Source organism: Lampetra planeri, chromosome 17 (assembly GCF_965212315.1).
Source record: "Lampetra planeri chromosome 17, kcLamPlan1.2.h2, whole genome shotgun sequence".
Classification (NCBI taxonomy): domain Eukaryota; kingdom Metazoa; phylum Chordata; class Hyperoartia; order Petromyzontiformes; family Petromyzontidae; genus Lampetra; species Lampetra planeri.
The window spans coordinates 5,409,909-5,431,654 of record NC_136123.1 but is presented as its reverse complement, the minus strand read 5'-3'; the positions used below and the strand labels follow the sequence as shown (position 1 = coordinate 5,431,654).

At 49.7% G+C, this 21,746-nt stretch overlaps 2 protein-coding genes across 7 annotated transcripts in view; one reads left to right on the top strand and one right to left on the bottom strand.

Annotated features, from left to right (window-relative positions):
* Nucleotides 1–10,705, top strand: part of SS18 (SS18 subunit of BAF chromatin remodeling complex) — a 33,527-nt gene extending 22,822 nt beyond the window's left edge. For 4 of the 5 annotated variants that reach the window (XM_078601933.1, XM_078601935.1, XM_078601936.1 and 1 more), the window contains 6 exons: nucleotides 900–1,067; nucleotides 2,341–2,496; nucleotides 3,417–3,518; nucleotides 5,253–5,372; nucleotides 6,125–6,252; nucleotides 6,963–10,705. In XM_078601933.1, coding sequence (XP_078458059.1) covers nucleotides 900–1,067; nucleotides 2,341–2,496; nucleotides 3,417–3,518; nucleotides 5,253–5,372; nucleotides 6,125–6,252; nucleotides 6,963–6,989 — 701 coding nt within the window. In that variant the 3' untranslated portion in view covers nucleotides 6,990–10,705. The remainder of the gene's footprint in view (nucleotides 1–899; nucleotides 1,068–2,340; nucleotides 2,497–3,416; nucleotides 3,519–5,252; nucleotides 5,373–6,124; nucleotides 6,253–6,962) is intronic. The other variant, XM_078601934.1, reaches the window with a different exon arrangement.
* Nucleotides 10,706–11,728: 1,023 nt separating this feature from the next.
* Nucleotides 11,729–21,168, bottom strand: TWSG1 (twisted gastrulation BMP signaling modulator 1). Of its 2 annotated transcripts, none has more exons than XM_078601942.1 (6): nucleotides 20,900–21,168; nucleotides 20,383–20,493; nucleotides 17,980–18,119; nucleotides 16,755–16,854; nucleotides 13,609–13,803; nucleotides 11,729–12,805 (listed from the first exon to the last, which is right to left on the bottom strand). In XM_078601942.1, the coding sequence occupies exons 3-6, from the start codon at nucleotides 18,109–18,111 to the stop codon at nucleotides 12,603–12,605; spliced, it is 630 nt and encodes a 209-aa protein (XP_078458068.1). In that variant the 5' UTR covers nucleotides 18,112–18,119; nucleotides 20,383–20,493; nucleotides 20,900–21,168; the 3' UTR covers nucleotides 11,729–12,602. The 2 variants fall into 2 exon arrangements, with proteins under 2 accessions (XP_078458068.1, XP_078458069.1); XM_078601943.1 differs by lacking the exon at nucleotides 20,900–21,168 and adding an exon at nucleotides 20,696–20,859.
* Between the last annotated feature and the right edge of the window lie 578 nt (nucleotides 21,169–21,746).

Sequence of the window (21,746 nt, the reverse complement as noted above, 5' to 3'; positions counted from 1 at the left end):
GGCCCACTGAGCTATTTAGGTCTTATTCAGAATCAACCTGGCCACGAATGTCTCAACGAAGTGCCTTATGTGGACATTTATAGCAGCCAAATACTCTCAATGTATGTTTATAAATGTTGAGGGATAAATCGGAGAACCCGGAGAAAAATCTGCGCGACCACAGGGAGAACATGCAAACTCCAAATATGCAGGCGTCAGGGTTGAGGTCAAACCAATGACCCTTGTATGCCAGGCGAGGTTAACATCTAGCCACCGCGGCACTCATCACTCGTAAGCAGCCAGGATATTCCTTGGTTAAGCCTGGAGAGTGTTTGGATGGGTGACTGCTGTGCATAACAGGTACTATAGCCTGCGGGGCTATGTTGTGAGCAGCAGAGGGCGGTGCAGCAAAATCCATTGTCTATGTTGCCTGCCCTTACTAATGCTCACTGAGCAGCTTGGTTGACGAATCAAACAACCCCGATGGCAGACTTTGTGTGGGCACACCTTCATCCAGCAGTGGACGGACAAGGGGCTGTGAAGTAATATTGTTAACCGGTGTAGATTGGCAAACTTTCTTATCATTGTTGATGTCACAATCCATGGGAGGCAAATGACTTGGTTCACTGATGATGGGGATTGTGCGTTATTGTGATTATTTACTGAGAGACAAAACATTTTTCATGACTAAACCTGTCAATATTTGGGCCGTGATTTGTATGGGTCCAAATCTTAAAAAAAAAATGTTTTTAATTTCGATAATTAGTAACGTAGTCTTGGGTATATTTGTGTACATGTTTAAACTTTATGTATCAATTGATTGATTAGAATGGCACAGCAGTCAGTCTCTCACTTAGTCACAATTGGCAGTCCATAAAAGCTACACAGGGGATCTTCATGTTTACTTTGTGACATTACAGGACCAAACTCCATGGCAATGCAGCCTCCAAACCACCAGGCGAGCCCTGCGCTCAGCCTCCCGGCCAGCAGCCATGCCACCATGGCCGGGTACAGCCATTCGGTGCCATCGTCTGGGCCAGGAGGCCCCAGCCAGGCTTACAGGACCCCGCCGGCCAGCCAGGGCCAAGGTGAGACACTCGGAGAGAGAACGCTGGGAGAGAGAACGCTGGAAGCGAGGGAACGCTTGGAGTGAGAACGCTGGGAACGAGAAAGCTGGGAGTGAGAACACTGGGAGAGAGAACGATGGGAGCGAGAACACGGGGAGCGAGAACGCTGGGAGCGAGAGAACACTGGGAGCGAGAACACTGGGAGCGAGAGAACGCTGGGAGTGAGAACACTGGGAGAGAGAACGCTGGGAGCGAGAACACGGGGAGCGAGAACGCTGGGAGCGAGAACACGGGGAGTGAGAACGCTTGGAGCGAGAACGCTTGGAGCGAGAACACGGGGAGCGAGAACGCTGGGAGCGGGAACGCTGGGAACGAGACGCAGGGCAGCAGCGTCCAACTGTAACAGGCACTCGCTTAACACCACGTGAACTGGTGTATGACCAGATCACCCTGAATATTCACCCGATTTCGTCAGATTTTGGAAGTGGTGGAGTCTGGCTATTATTTGCATGGGAGGCTGCCTGGAAATACCAGGTGGTCTAGGCTTAGCGGCCAAGAGATGGCAGTACAGCAGTGGATTCATGAATCTATCCACGCAGAGCTTTTATTATTACCCTGTGGTATGCATGGGATTTATATGGTTACTCAGGATTTTTTTATTCTCTGCCAAATGTGCATAGAAAAAATAGTGATTCTCGATGAGGCTTTCCTGAGTAAGGGAGACGACTATTGTTATTATATTACCAGGCCGCCATGTGATTACACTCTGCAACACAATTTTTGTTCCTGGGTAGTGTTATTTCGTAATTGCTTATGCCTAAAAAGTATAGAAAATGGCTATTATTCCCCACAAACTTTGCTTTTGTGACCAGGACAGTGATATTTAGAAATGTACCTATTTTCAAAGTCAGAAAAAACCAACGTATGAATACAAATGAGCATGTATTTATACTAAAGTAATACAAAAAATTACTACAAAAGATTTAGAAGCGAGTAGTTTTTAGAGATTCTTCCTCCCCACAGAGGACTCGGTCCGCTGTGGCTACTCCCGCCTGTGGTAGTGCGCCTTGGTGACTTTGTGTGAACAAAAAGACACAAATTTGCCCGTTTTCTCATTGAAAATAGGTACATTTCAAAATACCAATGTCCTGGTCACAAAAGCAAAGTTTGTGGGGAATAATAGCCATTTTCTGTACTTTTGAGGCATAAGCAATTAGGAAATAACACTACGTAGGAACAAAAAAACATTTCTACAGTGTTATTGATCATGTGTGTGTGTGTGCGCGTGCTCCAGGCCACATGGTGTCTCAGCAACCGGCTCCATCCCAATACAACCTGGCACAGGGCTCGGGGCAGCACTACCAGGGCATGATGGGCGGTGGGGCCGGGCAGGGCAGTCAGATGATGGGGCAGCGCCAGATGCCCGGCTACTCGCGGTCCGCACAGCAAGGTGAGTGCTGCGTCGCAAAGCAACCGTCGTGGAAACGGGTCGCTGTGGTTACTCCGGGCCATGGGCAGTTGCCTCCGCTTCCTGTTTTCCAGTTTCGTGCAACATGCGCTCGTGGTTTAGGTGTACAATGGCAATGCTGTTTACATGCCCTTCGTTCAGCCAGCTGAACGGAAAAGAGAATACCTGGAAAAGGCTCCAGTCCTCTTGTTTTGGCAGGTGCAATGCATTCCGAGCCTTTTCAGGATTGCTTCCTGGAAAGTATAATTTTTGGCCTTTAACCATACTTCACCACGCTGGTTAATGCAGGTTGGTGAAGGTGGGGAACTCGGGACCGGTTTATATATTCCTAGCTACTGATGTTAGCCTTGGCTGGGAATCAAACACTGGTTGTTTGGTTAATCGCTCGGTAAGCAAACCACAGTGCCACCAGCCTCCCAGAGCAGCACACAATCGCCCATTGCTCCATGCACCATCACATCCAGCTCTCCGACCGGCTGACTCTTAAGCAGCGATGTAGTCATTATAACATATGTTCCTTTACATATGCATTTACCACTGCAGTAGAGTCACCGGAGGATGGAGGTGCGATGTGGAGTCCAGTGATGTTGTGACGCATAGCTCCTTTTTGGTGATAAATCGATATAAATACCCAGCCAGTGATTATTATTTTGTGTGAAGCAAGTCGTGCGTGTGCATGTGTGCAGTGGTTAGCGCACTGCTCAACGAACCCAGCCCACCAGAGTTCGATTCCCGCTCACGGCCACAGCCGGTGATGATTATCTGAACCGGTTCTGGGTCTCCCCGAGGTCAACTTGGCCGGGTGTGGTATCGGCCCCTCACAACCTAACAGCACTTTCCCGAACAGCCGGTTAAAGGCCAAATGGGGGATTTCTGTCTTTATTGCCGTGTGTCCTCGGCAGGGCCGCCGCAGCAGTTTGGCTCGCAGGACGACTATTACGCGGAGCAGTACTCGCACGGGCAGCCCCCCGCTGATGGGATGACGCCGCAGTACTACCCCGATGGTGCGGCGAGCCCCCCCCGCGCACGCACGCACTCACGCGCTCACTCGCACGCGCACGCACGGGCCACAGCCAAAGCGCCGACCTCGGCAGCGGTTCCAACCGTAAATCCCCAGAGCAACTCGACGATTAACAGGGATTCGTCTTCTTGGTTCTTTCGGTAAAGTCACGTAGAAGGGAAATACTAAAATAATAAAAATAAAACATAATAAAATACAATTCTCACGACGTTTTGGCCACAACGCAAGCAGCCGTCCTCGGGTGAAGAACAGGTCTGTCGGAAAGACAGTGTCAAGGCGCCCTTCCTCACCTAACCCAGCTTAAATATACGCTGCCAAGCTTGGTGGTGTTCATTCAGACGCTGTCTTTCCGACAGACCTGTTCTTCACCTGAGGACGGCTGCTTGCGTTGTGGCCGAATCGTCGTGAGAATTGTATTTAATGATGTTTTATTTTTATTATTTTATTATTTCCCTTCTACGTGACTTTACCGAAAGAACCAAGAAGATGAATCCCTGCAGTCACGAAAGCTTTAAATCGAAAGATTAACAGTGACTCCAGCAATAACGTAACCAAAAGCTCGAACGCAAATCCCCCCCCCGCTAGCGATGCCCACTCCAAAGACTGACATCGTCATGAGCCATGACCTATTCACTGCTGGATAAGGCCCCCCTCCCCGCCATGCGAGTCTTGGAGGTTATTTGACCATACTTCACCACACTGGTTAGTGCGGGTTTGCGAAGATGGATTCAGAGATTTGCCAGTACAGAAGTACATGTACTTTAGATTTTGCTTCACTGCCATCTGCTGCCCACCCAATAACCCTGCAGCCCTATAACGGTCTCTTGTGTATGATGGTCTCGCATCAAAGCTCTATCCAGGTTGCATGCTGCTTAGCTTCGAGTTCTGATGAGATCCGGGTGCATTTCAGCTTGTTTTGGTTGTACCCTGTCAATGGCGGAGCCAGGATTTTCAGGTAAGGGGGGTAATCCCTCCAGCAATGAAAAATGATAGAGGAGTTGTTAGCAAGTAAGGACATGTCCCTTGCTTTATATTCGCGTGTGCGGCGATGGCGCAGACATCGATCGAGGGTTGAATTAGAACCGCGTTGTGTGATCGGCATCGCGCTCGGCTGAAGGTGAATGCCTTCAGGGAAGTCGTGTGCTGTATACGCAACTGCGCACAATTCTGTGAGTCACTTATAACCGCTTTGCCGTTACTTATTGCCAATTATGGACTCAGACTATTGTCCTATCATCTCATAGAGTCCCTGGCACGTAATAATATGCTACACAGTGGCAGTGGGGGTCGCAAAATGCCGATTTATTACTAATAACCCCAATGATCCGATCGAAATTAGGGATTTCGATCGGATCATTGGGGGGGCACGTGCCACCCCACCTCCCCCACTGGCTCTGCCAGTGTACGCTGTAACATATGTTCGACATTAACTCGGACACTTCATATTTACATCACCTTTAAACATCTTTAACAGTCTTTTCAGCTCTTGGCGGACCCCAAAGTTTATTTCCAGCTGCAAACGTTGTAATCCAGTCGAATACGTTAACGGCTTCTGTTAACGGTAGCCTTGAACCAAATCTTCAGTGGTCCTAACACCGTAACCCAGAATCTTGCGTAATGAGAAAAACAGTTCTTGGCGCTATTGACCCTGATCTTCATAACAACGCAACTCTTACCACTGCAGCTCTTAACTCCTCTTTAACTCCGTCTCTCGCAGGCACGGGGCAGTACGGGCAACAGCAGGGCAGCTATCAGCCGGGCCCTCCCGCCCAGACTTACCCGTCCCAGCAGCAGTTCGGCGGACCCCAGGGATACCCCAGCCAGGGCCAGGGCTACGGTGAGGACATCACGGGGCACCCCCAAGTGAGGGCGCGGCTGTATTGAGCCCACCCAGGGATAACACCGCTAAGGCGGTGCTGGAACAACCATGGGAACACACATCCATCAGGGGTGGCTTGTGGTGTAGCACGACGAGTGGTGCAGGTGTGGTGCAGGTGTGGTGCAGGTGTGGTGCAGGTGTGGTGCAGGTGTGGTGCAGGTGTGGTGCAGGTGTGGTGCAGGTGTGGTGCAGGTGTGGTGCAGGTGTGGTGCAGGTGTGGTGCAGGTGTGGTGCAGGTGTGGTGCAGGTGTGGTGCGGTTGTGGTGCAGCTGCGCCGGACCCAACGAGCTGGAGGGTGCACATGTACCGTTGGGTTATGCAGAGGGGCGTAAATTGGACAGAGTGGCCCCATTTCATTCTTTGCATAAGGATCCATCCCAACCGTGCCATGCCGTTTAGTGCTGTACACCCGACAGCCTGCTGGGGCTAAGGAGAATTGGCCCGACCTCCGAGTACTGTACAGTGTGTGTTGCACTTATTGACCTTGTTTCAGTTGTAGCAGTCGGATTGTGAAAACGTAATAGAAAAAGTTAGAAGCATTCATCCGTATGAAAGTTTTCCAAACATGCGCTCGTCTTCAGAAGTACTTACCAGAGGAGCCATACCACCTTCATCTACTCGTGATGCACGATATGATTCTCCAACTTGCCCCGACCTCGCATTGACCTCCCACCACGCCCCCTCGTCCTGCTCGTCTGTGACCCCTCCAGCAGGCCCTGCTCAGACTGCCTCTGGGCAGTACGCGGGCTACCCCCAGGGGCAGCAGTACGGCGCGTACCGCCCTCCACAGCCCGGCCCTCCCACCCCACAGCAGCAGCGGCCGTACGGCTATGAGCAGGTGAGTGCTCCCCAGAATGTACCGTATTCTCAGGATGATAGGATGCAAGTTTTTTCCGTGTATTTTTTAAATCAAAGGTTAGTAGGTGCCTCTGATAATCCGGTACGTGTGTGTGCGTGTATGTTGTGTGGGATCATATTGTCCTAACTTGGCACTGTACTCAAGTTTGGGTTGTCTCGCTTTCATTGTTTGGTCTGCAGTCACATAATTACCGATCATCTCAAACTCCCCTTCTGGCACCTCGAGGTGCACTGCATGGGAGGTGCGATATAAATAATAATTAATGACGATGATAATTATGGTTTCACCTTTCTCTCTCTGAGGCCAAGATCTGTGAATTGCCAATCATCAATCCCCTTCATTCACAACTTGATTTTTGGCTTGGGCTACATGTCCATCCACCATCCTACATGGCCAAACAAGTTAAATTCTTCACGCGTGCAAGCGTTTGACGTACCAGTTATTCTTTCAGCTCGCCGGAGAGTTGTAGAACAATTCACACAGCCATAATTTAGCAATTGGATACAAACCAATCTGTAAAGTCACGTAGGTGAAAAATAACAAAAAAAAAGTAAATGTATTTTTATTTTTCACCTACGTGACTTTACCAAAATAACCAAAGAGTATGGATCCTTGCAGTCACGAAAACTTCAAATCTCGAACAAACCAATCTCTGTTTTTTGCCTTGTGGCTGCGCGTCGTCCATGCAGGGCCAGTACGGAGCATATCAGCAGTGACGAGACCCAGTTGTTGTCAGATGCCCTCCCCCCGTGCCAACCTCTCTGGACTCCACCAAGCGCCGCCGCCGCCACCGCCACCACGACAAGGAGCAGGAGGCCCAGACATCCTCGTGCGCCACCCAACACTGGCGCATCGTATGTGCGCGAATGCACATTGCGCATTCTCCTTTTGGAGCTTCTCACCGCATATTGCGCACACGCTCGCACGTACAAACAGGTGTGTGTGTGCGCGCATGGCGGGGGATGCAGTGTTTCTGGAAAAATTTAAACGCTGAAATAACCCCCATGAAATCCCGAGCGGCGGACGTGTGCCGATGCTGCCACCCCTCCATCAGTTTTCGATTTGACCTAACACTCGCCTGTGGAAGTGTCTTCTTGGACGCATTTGTTTTTTTAATCGGAAAAGGGTGTACCTCAAAATGACATGCCAAGGAATTCGAACAGTAAAGAAGTGTTTTTTTTATTTAAAATATCCTTTGAGTGTTGCGAGGTTTAGCCACAACTTGATGTCTGCGGCATTTGCATGTCCGCTGTCTGGGCGTCAGATCCGATGTTCTCTGATTTTGGGCACCCGGAGCCCTGTGACCATGAACCTCCAGCCCGTATAACCTCGTCTATTTGACCTCTTTCACCTCATCGGTTTAGTGCACCGAATCTTAAATTTCAACTTGTAACTCGATAAGTGTGTGGTGTCCGCCATCCCTCGCTCAACCTGACCTCAAACCCAGTATGCCAACTTTTACTCTTTGACCCCCCCCCCACCCTAACAAACGCGTGACTCTGACCCTTCGACCTCTCGGTCGCATAATTCATTAAACCGTGCGTCCGGCCGCGGACGTGGAGCTGCTCACAAGTCGTCGCCATCGCCGCCGTCATTAAGCTGTTACAGGCCGCAAGCGCCGTGGTCGTAGCGTGGTGTTCACGCAGTGTTACGAGTTCGTAGAGTTCGGCGTCGCGACAGGTTCTGCTAGCTTCGCAGGACGCGGTTTCTCCCCCTCTTCCCTCCTGCCCTCACGCCCCCACTACACTCTCTTCCCACTGCCACTCCTCCCTGAGCATTCCATACGCGTAGAGGTTCACGCCCGTCGTCGTGCACGACGGCCCGGTGTGGCTGAGGTGAGTCATAACCGTGTTTTTCTTCGTTTACTTCGCAGCACAGGGCCTGTTCCCAGAATCTGATGCCAGTTCCACGCCCTCCTTCTCTCCCCCAAACTCTGATCCAGCTTTGCACGTGTACCTATTGGCAGAAGCGTGCAAAGCGCATTGCAGCTAAGGGCTTGGTGTAGGTACTGTCCTCATTTGTTCCGACATGGCTTAGAAAGCTACATTTTCGAAGTGCATATGAAATGTAGCGAACCGCTGTTCCCAGACACGGTGGAATGCCACCGAGTGTTGGGTGACACGGGTCTCGTGAATGCACTCCAGAAGTATTACTGTGGCATCATCTTCCAGTGCCATTCCCACCCATGTGATACTCTGCTCACTTAAGCAAGCCCATATTACTAGAATGGTAGCAGTCCATTGCTGTTAAATTGGTGACACAATAAATAATAGTTCCGCGTGTCGGGTAGGGCGGCGGGGTGGAGTGGTGGCACAATAGTTGGTGTGCTGTGCTAAGAACCTTGGCGATGCGAGTTTTATTTCCGGCCAAGGCTAACATCAATGGTGAGTGATATCGGAACCGTTCCTGGTGTCGCCCCCCCACCTTTAGCGACCAGGTTGGTAAAGAATGACGTACATCGCTTGCAGAGGCTTTCATCTTGGAGTGGAATGACAGAGGGAAAAGCTGGACCTTGATATGGAGAGCGAGGGCTTAGGTTGGTGCAGATGCTTTAGGATGCGATGATTAAGCAGCATACCACTACGCATGCCACTGGTGGCGGCACGCGTGAGGTCGGTTTGAACAGAACCTTAGTTGACCTTTAACCCCGATAAATAAGCTGTTGCTCTGCTGGTAAAACGCGGCACCTGGCGTGCCGACCTGGCAATGGACTGGGCTCACATGACCTCCGTTAGTGGGTTTTTAGTGTTTTGTTTTACCGATGACGCTTCTACTTTTTCGGTACGTACGACATTTCAGCGGCAGTGGGGGGGGGGAAGGGATCCGGATGGCAAGCAGATGGAGGGGAAGCTGTTGCCAGGGCGATGGTGAGGGTGGGGTGGGGGGTGGGTTCGTCATTATTTAATAACCTTCCCTGGCCCTTGTGAAAAACTAACTCCTCTCTCCTCCCCTCCACCCGTGTTTGCGTGTAGCTAGGAGGGGTTTGTGGGTAGCTAGGAGGCGAGCTGTACGCGTCGGCCTGGTGATGCCGAGACACTGCTCGCGGCTCGGGCCGCAGTATTAATCCTGTTCCCACGCTCGCAGTGTTCCGCTCGCCCACGTGGCGTGCGGCGTTGTGTGTGTGCGCGCGCGCGTGCGTGTCCTGGAGTTCCCAGATCCCAGGGTATGAAAAAAGCCTAAAAAAACTTTCTCTGCAGGGGATGAAATTTTTTAAGACTTCAAAGTCAAATTCTAGATTGGTTTTCTATTAAATTATAAAGACATACCGATCTTCGAGTTAACCAGCCGAGCAAACGCAGTATCATTGCAACAATTCGTTTTGGCCAATTCGAGAGAAAAAAACAGTTTACACCAAAACTACTGGAGTGACGGTGCCAAGCTCGGATGCAAAACCTTTTGATCGGGCAGCATTTGTTCAGGAGCTTGCTCATGTGAGTTTCATAGCGGGCCCAGCTCCACGTCAACCAGTTCGCAGCTGCGAGGAAGTTCCGCATCAAACAAGACGCGCTTGGGAAATGTGATCCTGAAAAAATAGAACTTTAGATTTTTTCGGCATAAAACGCGAGTGGCCGGTTCATCCCTCCCTGCTTCACCACCTTGCTCCCCCCCCCCCCCCCCACATATTTCACGGCAGAATTTCACAGAGGGCTGGAAGCTTTACGTTGTTTGGGAGTTGGCCCATGAACGCGGTACATTGTCCCTCGACGTTCTTGGCAAGTCCGCGGTGCGATCATGTGCGAAGCCCGGCCTGTAGCGACCACACTCCTTGTCGACCACTGAAGATGTTCTTTTGACTACTACCAAAGAAAAGAATGATGAGTCTTAAAGTCTGAGGCCACATCGCAGCAACACCCAGGCCCCCTCTCGTGCCACCCGTGATGTTCAGCTTGCCCGTCGCGCCGTGCTGTGTAATTTATGGGACTCCGGTTACATCAGGGTGCAAATTTGGCATTCGGTTAAACGCGTTGTGTTAAAACCGCTCAAAAGTCAACGATGTCTGTAAGCTGAGTATTGTCCTGTGTAAGCTGAGTTTTGTTTTGTGTAAGTTTTTTTTTATTATTGTATTTAGGACACACACGGGGCTTTTGTTATTTAAATGCCCCCCCTCCCCCTTGTAAGCTCGGAAATCTAACGTGGTCGTGTACTCTGAAAATTCATGTTCTTTTTTTTGAGTGGTACAAATTTTAAATGTGACATGTTGACTAAGCATTTCAATCACATGATGTTAATGAGTGATGCCGCTGCCGTGTTTTCTTTCCCACACAACTCCATCTTGCCATTTACTTTCACCGCATCTTACCCAGTTCATTATCTTTCAAAAGTGAAACCTGATTTTTACCCAGCCATTTGTTTTTTGTGATTATTTGTGATCCGAGATTAAACCAGGTGTTTTAACTTACAATTAACTTACAAATAAAACAAACGAACTTAATATAAGTGTTGCATTCAATGTGTTATTCGTATAACCGTACTGCAAACGTTTGAATGCCGTGTCAAAAATGGCCCTTTTTTTCTCCTCTGCAGTAGTGGAAGGATTATTTCCGGGCCCCATCACGCACGCACGCGCGCGCAGGGATACGGCGGGCGACTCGCCCACATGCCTCCAGTAACGGCCACAGTGGTCGGCATGGCAACCAAGGAAGTGAGCTCCAGAGCAGAGAGGGAGGGGGGGGGGACATTGGACCAAACCAAGTGCACTTGCCGGCAGGGGGGGGGGTGCAAATTTGCATGACAGGGAGGGCACTTGTGTGCCTCTGGCAAAGAAGGGTTTGGGTTCGACTCCTGGCTCGGATGCCTTTGTGTGGCGTTTATATGTTCTCCCATTAAATTTCGATTTAAAGCTTTCGTGACTGCAGGGATTCATCTTCTTGGTTCTTTCGGTAAAGTCACGTAGAAGGGAAATAATAAAATAATACAAATAAAACAATAAAATCATTCTCACGACGTTTCGGCTACAACTCAAGCAGCCGTCTTCTGCTTGCGTTGTAGCCGAAACGTGAGAATTATTTTATGTTTTATTTTTATTATTTTATTACTTCACCTTCTACGTGACTTTACCGAAATAACCAAGAAGATGTTCTCCCATTGTTATGTGTGGGGTTTTCCTCTGGGTTTTCTGGCCTCCTCCCATAGCCAAACACATTTACAACATAATTGCTATTGGCCAAACATTCCAATGCTGAAAGCTTGGCTAGGACCCTCCTGAAAGTCTTGAGACCTGGGGAATCGAGTGCGGTAAATAATCTATAATTGTTTTGGGACATCTCCGCAACGAGGTGTCTCCACTTGGCAATCGGTGGCATCAACCTGACCGAGTGTTTTCACAATTCCCACTTGTCAACTTTGGAATAAGTCCCAACCTCCTGTTGTGAACAACTCTCATGGGACAGATTTTTTTTCTTGAATGGCGGCCACAGACATGAAAAGAAACAATTGCTGATGCTTGAACAGGTGATTGCCTTTCCTAAAAAAAAGTGTTTAATGCAAGTGAAAAAGCAACACGACAGAAAACAAATCGTATTTGAGTTATGTAAACAAGTATTAGATTGTTTTAAAAACAACAGAAATCTAAATATATAAAAAAGCATTTCAAACTTAACATGAAGCAAAAGTACCGGTTATGCAAGAAGCTTTCCTTCACGGTGGTGTGAATTGTGTGCAGTGCCAACAGGCATCTGCCAAATGCACGGTTAAGTTTCGGCTAAAAGCATTCTTAATTTAGGTGAGGCTACAAATCAGATGTACAACTCTACTTTTATATAACCGGATTCTCTTTTTAGCACTTGCTGTTTGAAGGGACGACCCTGTAAAAACAGTCTCTGGAAACTTTTAACATTTCCAACGACATTGCAGCCTTGTGACCGGGCCAAAAACTCCTTACCGATGCCCACAAGGATGTCAAACTGGGGCTTGAGAATATGCTCTGGTTCCTACCACTCCCTCCCCACGCTATCTGCAGTGGATGGCGATCGGCGCTAATCATACCACATACACACCCTCTCATTCCTGAACCTCTGCTCTCTCATTGCCAAACCTAAGCTTTGCATTTATTGGGCAAAATCTAACGGAGATATGTTCAGCTCTACGGTGGAATTTCACTCCACGTGCTGGGAGTTTCTTCAGGAACTAAACAATCTCCTAAGATGTGTAGTGAAATGTCAGATAATCGTGCCAGAACTACAAACCTATACATCGGTGCACTTTGAAAACTCTAAAAACAACTTAACCTCGTCTCATCTTGGGCCTGCTGACACAGTGGCCCTGGCTGGCCCCATGCTGTCCATGACCCCCCCGGAAGCCCAGTAACCCCGTGACCCCGTGACCCGATCTCACACCATGCAGTTGAGGCACTGGGCGTGCTTGCTGCCGTAGTCCAGGCAGTCGGGCCCCACACACTCGCAGCACGCGTTGTGGAACCAGCGGTACTTGGAGGCGCCCACGGACTCGCACGACATGCGGCACTTGTTGATGGAGAGGCACTCGTTGAAGAAGACGACGGTGCAGTTGGGCGCAGACGAAGTGAGCCACGTACCTGGCAGGTGGAGAGGAGAGAGAGGGTTGGGGGGGGGGGCAGGGGGTGAGTGGGGGCTCCTCAGCCATGATCCATCACGATGGTGATCGTGGCTGCAGCCAGGATAAACCTTGTACCAAACGGAACCAATTCATTTTCGCTCAACATTTGTACGGTGCCTCCCATGCAGGACATTGACGTACCCTATAGCAGGGGACCGCTGGTGGCAGCTGTCCCAGTTGCGCCACAAGGTGAACGCAGCACGGGCCAGCCAGCTGGCATGCGTGGCAGTACGGAGTGATGTTGCTTTGTGGCTTTTCTCATTTAAGTAATTTATAAAATTTACAAATTTCGGCTGTGGGTACACATGGCCTACTCTATTTCAATGTTGCCACAGTATAAGGGATGGCACACTGGGGTGCAATTACGAGGTCGCCTGAGCATCCAGCATTTCAGTTGAAACTATGGATGTTTTCTTAAATCTCTTTTGCCTGTCCATCCAGTGGTATAAATGGGTACGCCACAGTTAATTGGCAGGTTGTATGCGGCGAGGTAAAGTGTCGGCACTCCCACCTCTTCCAAGACATCCATCTGGCCAGCATGGAAGAGTAGCTCAAAAATACGCGTTAAAGAGCTCCCTTTAAGTCCCTTCCGCCAACAATAGCATGAGCAAGGAATTGCAAGGCTGCACCTTTACCTCAAGAAGTGGAACGTTGCAATAAGATTTCAGGGGAAAAAAAAAAATAATGACAAAACCATGAGAAGACACTGCCGGCACGTGCCACCAAACATCCCTCTGGGCCGTCCCGGGCGCCGCCGCTCACCCGTGTCTCCGTGCAGGAGCAGGTGGTGCGCGTGCGACAGCTCTTCGGCCACGGGGAAGGAGCGCACGTTCCAGTTGAGCGTCGTCTCGCGCTCCGTCAGTGCGCGGAACAGTGACGGGATGGGATCGGACAGCTCCTCCACGGAGCTCTTGGCCGTCGGGTGCGAGTCCGTCTTGTTGCGCGGTTTGCACATGCCTACGTCGGTGGGGCAGGGCGCAGGCAGGGCAGGCGGGTAACGCGCATCGCTCTTAACCCGTTCCGATGACGTACATGTATGTCAGTTTTTCTTCTGATGCCGTTCCGATGACGTAGGTGTACGTCATCAAAACTCAACCGGAAAGAAAAAATGAATTAACTTTATTGGTACCGAGGCTCCTACAAAGCCATGCGGGAAGGCGTGTGGCACAGTTTGGCACCAGCTATCATAGTGCGGTCATGCCACTACGGTTCTCTGTGGTGAGGACTGTCTTTAAAAACAAGGGCGTTATTCAATTTATATTTGTAAATATTTGTTTCCCTCCCTTCAAAATCTTTAATATTAATAACTGAGTACAACATCATATGTGAACCTCCGATTAGCATAGTTGGCTACGTACAGTTCTACAGTTCTACATCTTGACTTGCTGGAGACTGAGGTATAGGCGGATATGTGAAAAGGTCGGATTTGTGAACTAAGGAAAACGACCGTTACACCATTGTTGTGCTCAAATAGGCCACTGGACAACAATAAAGTGCAAACTGTGTCACAAGCAGCCGTATATGTTTGATTATTACTATGAAGCACTCCCACTGCAGAAGAATTTGAGCAGCTTTTCCACGTCACGAGAAATGTTGATTGTGTGGCAGCGCTCGATGAACAAAAATGTACTCGCGCGTTGTACACAAGACGAGTCTGAGCAAATCGCCTGGAATGCACCCAGTCTCAACGGACCTCAAAAGCTCAGCAGGGCCTGAGCCTGGATCGTACTTGGATGGGCGACCATCATGCACAACAGGTCGGGCGGGGTTATTTTTTTACCAACAATGTTCCTGCACCTCCCTCTCTTTTCCCATGCTCTTTCTTGTTCAATATCCAAGAAGTGTTTCCACTCTCTCCAAGTCTCTTCTTACAACTTTTCCGTGGATAATAATTAAAATGTATAATGCGCAGTGCATGAAAAGTAGGAAAGAAGAACAGAACCAGGGCAACCGACCAAACTAAAGAGGCAAAGCCCGTTTAAAGAGCCGGGTTTTTAAAGCAGACATCTCACAACACCGCCTCTTGATTGTCTGATATCAAGTGGCAAGGCGTTCCATCGCTTGGGTGCCACGCTGACAAAACCTCGATCACCAAAAGAGCATATCCTAGACCTGGAAGTGCCGAGCAGTTTTAGATCAGAAGATCCTAAGGACCTTGATGGAATATATAAACATATTAGTTCCTGCAAGTAATATTAATAGCAGTCCTCTTCCCCGTGGTTCTTGCATCAGAAATCCCCGTCTGGGCGCTCTGCCCCTGCCCAACCTTCCTCCATGTGTCTCGAGGGGTGCCGCGTGGTGACGAGATGTCAACTACCTGGCCCAGTACAGAGGAGGTCGTGAGTTTAATCTCGACCCTGTGACACCTGTGTATTTTGAGTTTGCAAGTCTCTCTCTCTCTCCCCGTGGTCGCGTGGATTTTTCTCCGGGTCCTCCGGTTTTTTCCCCCTCCACATTTAGAAGCGTTTAGAGTATTGGCTGCGAAATATTTGCACATAAGCCACGTAGTTGATATATTATTTGTGGCTAGGTTGCTTCTGAAAAAGAGCTATATAGCTCAGTGGGCCTTACCTGGTAAAATTGTAATAGTTTATAGTTAAAATAGTTGAGAGTTTTCAACCATCACTCTCATCCATTCTATTTCACCCCCCAAGTTTATCATCCTTGTGTCTCTTCTCGTTGTTGGCACCACACTTGTTTTACCATCCTCTATTGCTCCCTATGTTCATGTTTCTGCTGCAAGCATGAGGGCTGTTGGTATGACAAACTTCACATATCCAAATCATCTGCCATTGTCTAGGAATCTCTTCAAATACCAAACCTTTCACACCGCTGTAGGCGTTGTAGACTGGATTATGCTATTCAGCTCCATTTACAATCGGGTAACCTCAAGTACTGAAAAGTTATCCACCACTTTTAAAGTTTCTTCATTCCATTTTATATCTTCGTGGGTGTTCTGCTGTGCTTTGTCTCTAACAATTCGTCTCTACGTGATATCAACCTCACTCTTTGCCATACATAACCTCATAACAGCCTCTTCAAAACCATCTTTGTACATGTCCAAGTGTTTCTGGCTCTATCGCAACATCCTCTACTCATTTGACTAGAATCTGCTAATACGACTCTATCATCTGCCCAGAAAGATAATCTGTGAAACGGTCATTGACGTCACATCCCAATCTCAGTTTACTACTTGTGGAAATCATCCGTGACCACTGTCAACAGTCGGCGTGACGGAAAAACCACCACCCTGGGTTTACCCTCGTGTGAACTTCAAACTATCCGCAACATCCAAACGGTTCTTACGTAACGTTCACACGCATATAACCCCGTTCGTATCAGACTCCCACCAACTCGTGCGCTCACAGCACACTTCTCGTCATACCATCACCAGACTTTTCTCATCTTTTCTCACTCTTCTTCTACTCCTTGTCAATCGGATTATGAACATCTTTCCTCCGTACTCTGGGTTCTACGTGACTTTACCGAAAGAACCAAGAATATGAATCCCTGCAGTCACGAAAGCTTAAAGCGAAATTTAAAATCTTTACTCCACTCTGCAAATGTCATCGTCTGACTGTGCCGCCTCCTATAGGCACCCTCGACGCCTTTCAGGTGGAGTCACGCTTCAAATCTCTGTGCCATTCACCAACCCCACCTCCAGGCGTATCGGATGTTCAGGTGGGGTCATCACTGGTGGTGTTGCATGCTTGGCATGGACCCTGGTGCAAAGGAATGATATGGGCAACCACCCCCCGCCACGTCCCGACGCCTGGTCCCCTTCAGCCCGTAGGCTCTTGGTGCAACAGCACCCGCCTGCACGCTCGATAGCTACGCCACTGGTTATCGTGCCGGACGGGGTTCCTCTGGCCCCTCCATGCACCCCCCCCCCCACCCCATGTCCTTACCCACGCAGTCGCAGCAGTCGTCCCACATGGTGGACAGACACAGCATGCACTCGCGGCAGCACGAGCAGTTTCCCAGCGCTGGCTTGCACTGGCACAGCTCCTGAACGCGCGTGCAGGCAGACGCGAACACACGCACGCTCACAGTTGTGTAACCCCTGTAACTGTGAACCCTTCCCCTGCTCCGTGACCACCAGATACCCTTTCTCCCTGAACTCTCCATGACCTCTCACACTCACCTCCGATAACCACACATCCATTCTCCTTGACCTCACACTAACGGTGACCTTTCACACCCACTCTCCGTGACCTTTCAAACTCGCACTCCTTGACCTTCGACACACTCCCCGTGACCTCTCACACTCTTCTTGCCCTCACTCTCCACAACCTGTCACACTCTCCTTTCACATTCGCTCCACGTGACCTCCCACACTCGTGAAATCCTCGACTGTCACGCTCCTCGCCATTGCGTGTCAAGCGAGGCCCCCTAGTGTCGCGCCGCTTCAGCTACAGCGTTTCTCGAGTTGGCAATGCCGTTTTGGAACTTTCAATAAAATCTCGTTCACTGCATCATCAATATTTCGGCACCACGGTGTTTTTGGTGGCTGTTGGTCGGCTGGTTAGGGGCCCGTCCATAAATGACGTCACTCACCTAGGGGGGGGAGGGGTTAGACATTTGTGACGATGTGTGACGAGGGGGGGGGGGGTCAAAAATCGTCCTAAATCGCGTGACGTCATTTATGGACGGCCCCTTAGGGCTACCGACGGTATTCGGTCGTGCGAGCCATATTTCGTTTCTGGTGGTCACATCACCTCTTGACTCTCCCTCCCCCACGACCCCTCGCGCTCGCCTACCTCGGGTTGCCACCTTTACCACTCTCGATCCAACCCAGACATATACCTCATTCAGTCTGGGCCTAATACAACTCTGCAGTCTACCATAATAAAATACAAATCAATGCCTGCCCACCCTACCTGCTTTTTGTGTTTAGTCTGTCGTCCTTCCACCCCGCACCTCCGATTAGCACGGTCGGCGAAAGACGTTCAACATGCATACAATAACAGATGCCAATTCCCAAAGTGCCCGGGTCACAGCTGGACAGGTGGCAAACCCTACGACACACACTCACCACTGCTGCTCGCCAGGGCTCACGTCTCACCGTACTCTGCAGGGACCCACAACCTCCTCTTGATCTCTGGGGGTTTCCGGCTCGTGTCCCCGTCTCACCTGCAGGAGGCACTTGCTCACGTCGCTGGCGCACAGCACCTTGTTGCAGGCCATGGCTGGGGAGGGCAGCAACAGCAGCAGCAGGGAGCAGGCCAGGAGGCTCAGCACCACCGCCGGAATGGGCAGTCTCATGCTGATTGCTGCTCGTCACATAGGGAAAGAACAGAGAGAGAGAGGTCTCCATTGGGGACATTGACACAGGCCAGCCAGCGGCTCGCAATCCGAAGGTTGCGAGTTCACGTCCTGGTTGGGGGTTGACTCGGCCCATCATCCCTCCGCACAGATAAAGTGCGTGCCACTCTGGTAGGGAAGCGAACACGTGGTTGTCCTTTGGATAGACTCATCTCTGCCATAGGAATGTGGAATGTCCGCCTCAACGGTCATACGAGCAGGAAATCACTGCCTTTCTGACCATCGATCACAAACGCACCCTACGTGTCTCCAAATCAGACATGTGATTGTTTTTCATTAGTCTACCTGCCAATACAAAACGCACGTGCTTTTTAAACAACGCGTATGACACACGTGGACACCCACGTGTGCCCCGTGGGGAGCGGTGGTGTAGCGGTCAGCGCGCTGCGCTACGAACCCGGCCACCCGAGTTCGATTCCGGCTCGTGGCCAACACCCAGCGACGATTGTTTGAAACCGGTCTCATCCCCTAGGTCGACTCAGCCTCAAATGAGTACCTGGTGCAGGTGTGCAGCAAACATCGCCACTCGCGAGACAAAGGCGCTCGATAACAGCACTTGCCCCAACAGTCTGTCAAGGCTACACGGGGGATCTTTGTCTTTGCCCCGTGTTCGCGAGCACCTCTGAAGGCCGGCAGGGCATGAGGGTTTGTGGTTTTGTGTGTTCGAGAACCGCACCCTGGGCCGCCTTTGTCTCCCCAGTGGTGATGTTTATTCACGGCCACACACTCGTAATCAATACACATCTACACACATTGCAACAATATGCGGTAGATCCCATCAACTCGCTGTTACTTTTCGATTTAAAGCTTTCGTGACTGCAGGGATTCATCTTCTTGGTTCTTTCGGTTAAGTCACGTAGAAGGGAAGTAATAAAATAATAGAAATAAAACATAATAAAATAATTGTCAAGTAGACAGAGTAGACAGAGTCTGTCTACTTGACAGACCTGTTCTCCACCTAAGGACGGCTGCTTGCGTTGTAGCCGAAACGTCGTGAGAATTATTTTATTATGTTTTATTTTTATTATTTTATTATTTTCGCTGTTACTTGTTACGGGCAAACTTACAATCATCGTTTCAGTGTCCATCATCAGAGCACGTTCATTTGCACATGAACCACATTCCTTGGGTCAACCCACTTTTGGATGGAGGCATCGATCAGTGCGAATCGGCGAAGTTGGGGGGAGTCCCAGATATCGATCCATAATATCGGTGTTTTGTGTGAATATAAATGTGTCGTTGAACCCGCCACCACCCGACGCAGCTAGTAAAGGTTCGCCACGTAAACAAAACACGTGCCAATTCGTGACTAGTACAGCAATAGGAGAGCGAATCCACAAACATTTATGTTTACGCGACAAACCTCAACTATTCATAATATAGGTTTTTTGGGTCAGATCGCGTTATTTATAAATGCGTCGTAACCCTCCACTACCCGACACGGCCAAACAGTAAAAAATGTGTCACGTTTTTCAAAGGACAAATTAATTCACTTCTTTAGCCCACCCGTGTGTTGAAGAGAGAATCAACGGCATTTTAAAATGTCAATAGTGCGACGTTTCGCTGATAATAACAATCAGCTTCATCGGGCAAGATTGGCATTTTAAAATGCTGTTGATTCTCTCTTCAACACACCGGTGGGCTAAAGAAGTGAATTATTTTGTCCTTTGAAAAACGTGACACATTTTTTACTGTTTGGTCGTGTGGGGTGGTGGAGGGTTACGACACATTTATAAATAATAACGTGATCTGACCCAAAAACCTATATTATGAATAATATTGGTCTCCAAAGCCTACGTGTTAAATAAACCTCAACTAATTGGCCGTGTCGGGTGGCGGCGGGTTCAACGACACATTTATTTTTACGCGATCTTACACACACACACAAAAAAACCTATATCGGTCGCGAAAGCCCACGTGTTAAACCGGTTTAGATATCACTGAACCTTTACGTTCACGCGTAAAAGGTCCACAACCACCATCGTGTCAACGCGACCCCATCACCTGGCACCTACATCTATCACGCGCACGTGTTTGGATGCACGTGTGTGGCTATTTAAAAGAATGCCAGCCGCATGTAAAAGCCATTTAACCTCGCCCCCGTGATCAGTGCCATCACCAGCCGAGCTCGCGAGCACCTTTGAACGTTTAACTTGAAATGAAAAGTTTGTTTATCACGACAAAGAAAATATCTAAAACTAACAAACCCACCGAAGATGATGATGATGATGCTGGAGCTGCTGTTGTTGTTGTGAATTTTTGCAGCGTTGGGTCAGAGGGCACAAGCGGCTCTTAATGAAGACGAACCACGGGCCTTGTCACCTAGCAGGAAGAGCATGGCGAGGTGTGTGAACAGGTAAGTAAGCGCCACTTGTTTTGTATTCCGAGAAGAATCCGCGCAGCGCAGAATCAAAACCAACCCAACGTTTAGCTCATCGCTTCCTGGCCGCGGCGAGCGTTTACGTTTAGAACAAAAAGTTGCTTTTCAACTCCGGCAAGATACATCACCGGGCAGTTGTGTAACCTGTGTATTTGTTTGAGCGTCCTATGGCTTCGACAACAGCAACGAGAGCAACGCAAAGAGATGAACTCGCAACGCAAGATTAACCGCCATCGACTGCTGCGCATTAACGCGTTGACCATCCAGCAAAAAAGTCTCCCTCCATCTTCTAAAAGCAAAACTCTCTCTCTCTCTCTTCCTTCGCGCATTCTTTTGTCTCGTACTCACTTGTTCGGTGGGGGTGGTTGGTGGTGGTGGTGGTCGGGGAGCGACGCAACAGTTTCCTGTGTGTCCCGATCGGGATTCTTTCTCGCTCCGGATTTCACAACCTGGATCCCCGGCACCGCCACCGCAGCACCCCCGGCTACAAGACTCCTCCTGCCTCTCTCACCCCTCGGCTCGTGGGAGAATGAGGCGGTGTGGTGTGTGGGGGGTGTGTGTGTGTGGGTGTCTTGCTCCCTCGGATCCCCTGCCGAGTGAACGAGTCTCGGGGTCTCGGGCTGCGGCGGGGGCGAGGGGGTTGGGGCAGGACGAGGAGGCGCAGGCGAGGCGGGGTTTTGGAGTTTCTCGCATTTCGGGCGGCTGCGTTTCGGGGGGGGCAAAGCTCGTTTCCTCCTCCTCTCTCTCTCTCCGTTGAACGGGGGGGGGGGGGTTTCAGTGCCGGATTATTCTAGGAGCAAAAGTAGCTCCATATGCTAAGGGACCCGCGCTAAATGCTTTGAAGCTATGAATACCGGTTCAGTGATTCTGCACTTGCTCTATTACTATAGTACTATACCGCCTTAAACTTTTATGAACGACTGGGTGTTTAAGGTTATCGATTTGTTGTATTATCTGGCTTATAGCAAATGAAAAAATACAATTACTTTGCTATGCAAGTTAAAATTTTGTTTACATTATTTTATTTAGGGCCCCTTTATAAGATATGCTACAGGCCCCTCACTAACTTAATCCGGCACTGGGGGGGGGCTCCATATTTTATACACGCGGTACTTATGGGGCTGTTCGAAGTCACACCTGGTAATCGCGTGGCACACGTTTAAGGGCCGTCCATAAATGACGTCACGCGATTTTG

Bases quoted from the DNA above. Each gene is read 5' to 3' on its own strand.
- TWSG1 (XM_078601942.1), bottom strand. From the start codon at position 18,111: ATGAGACTGCCCATTCCGGCGGTGGTGCTGAGCCTCCTGGCCTGCTCC. The intron at 16,855-17,979 runs GTGAGACGGGGA...ACGCGCGTTCAG, and splicing joins TGAGCAAGTGCCTCCTGCAG to GAGCTGTGCCAGTGCAAGCC. The intron at 13,804-16,754 runs GTAAGGACATGG...CCACCGACGTAG, and splicing joins CGACTGCTGCGACTGCGTGG to GCATGTGCAAACCGCGCAAC.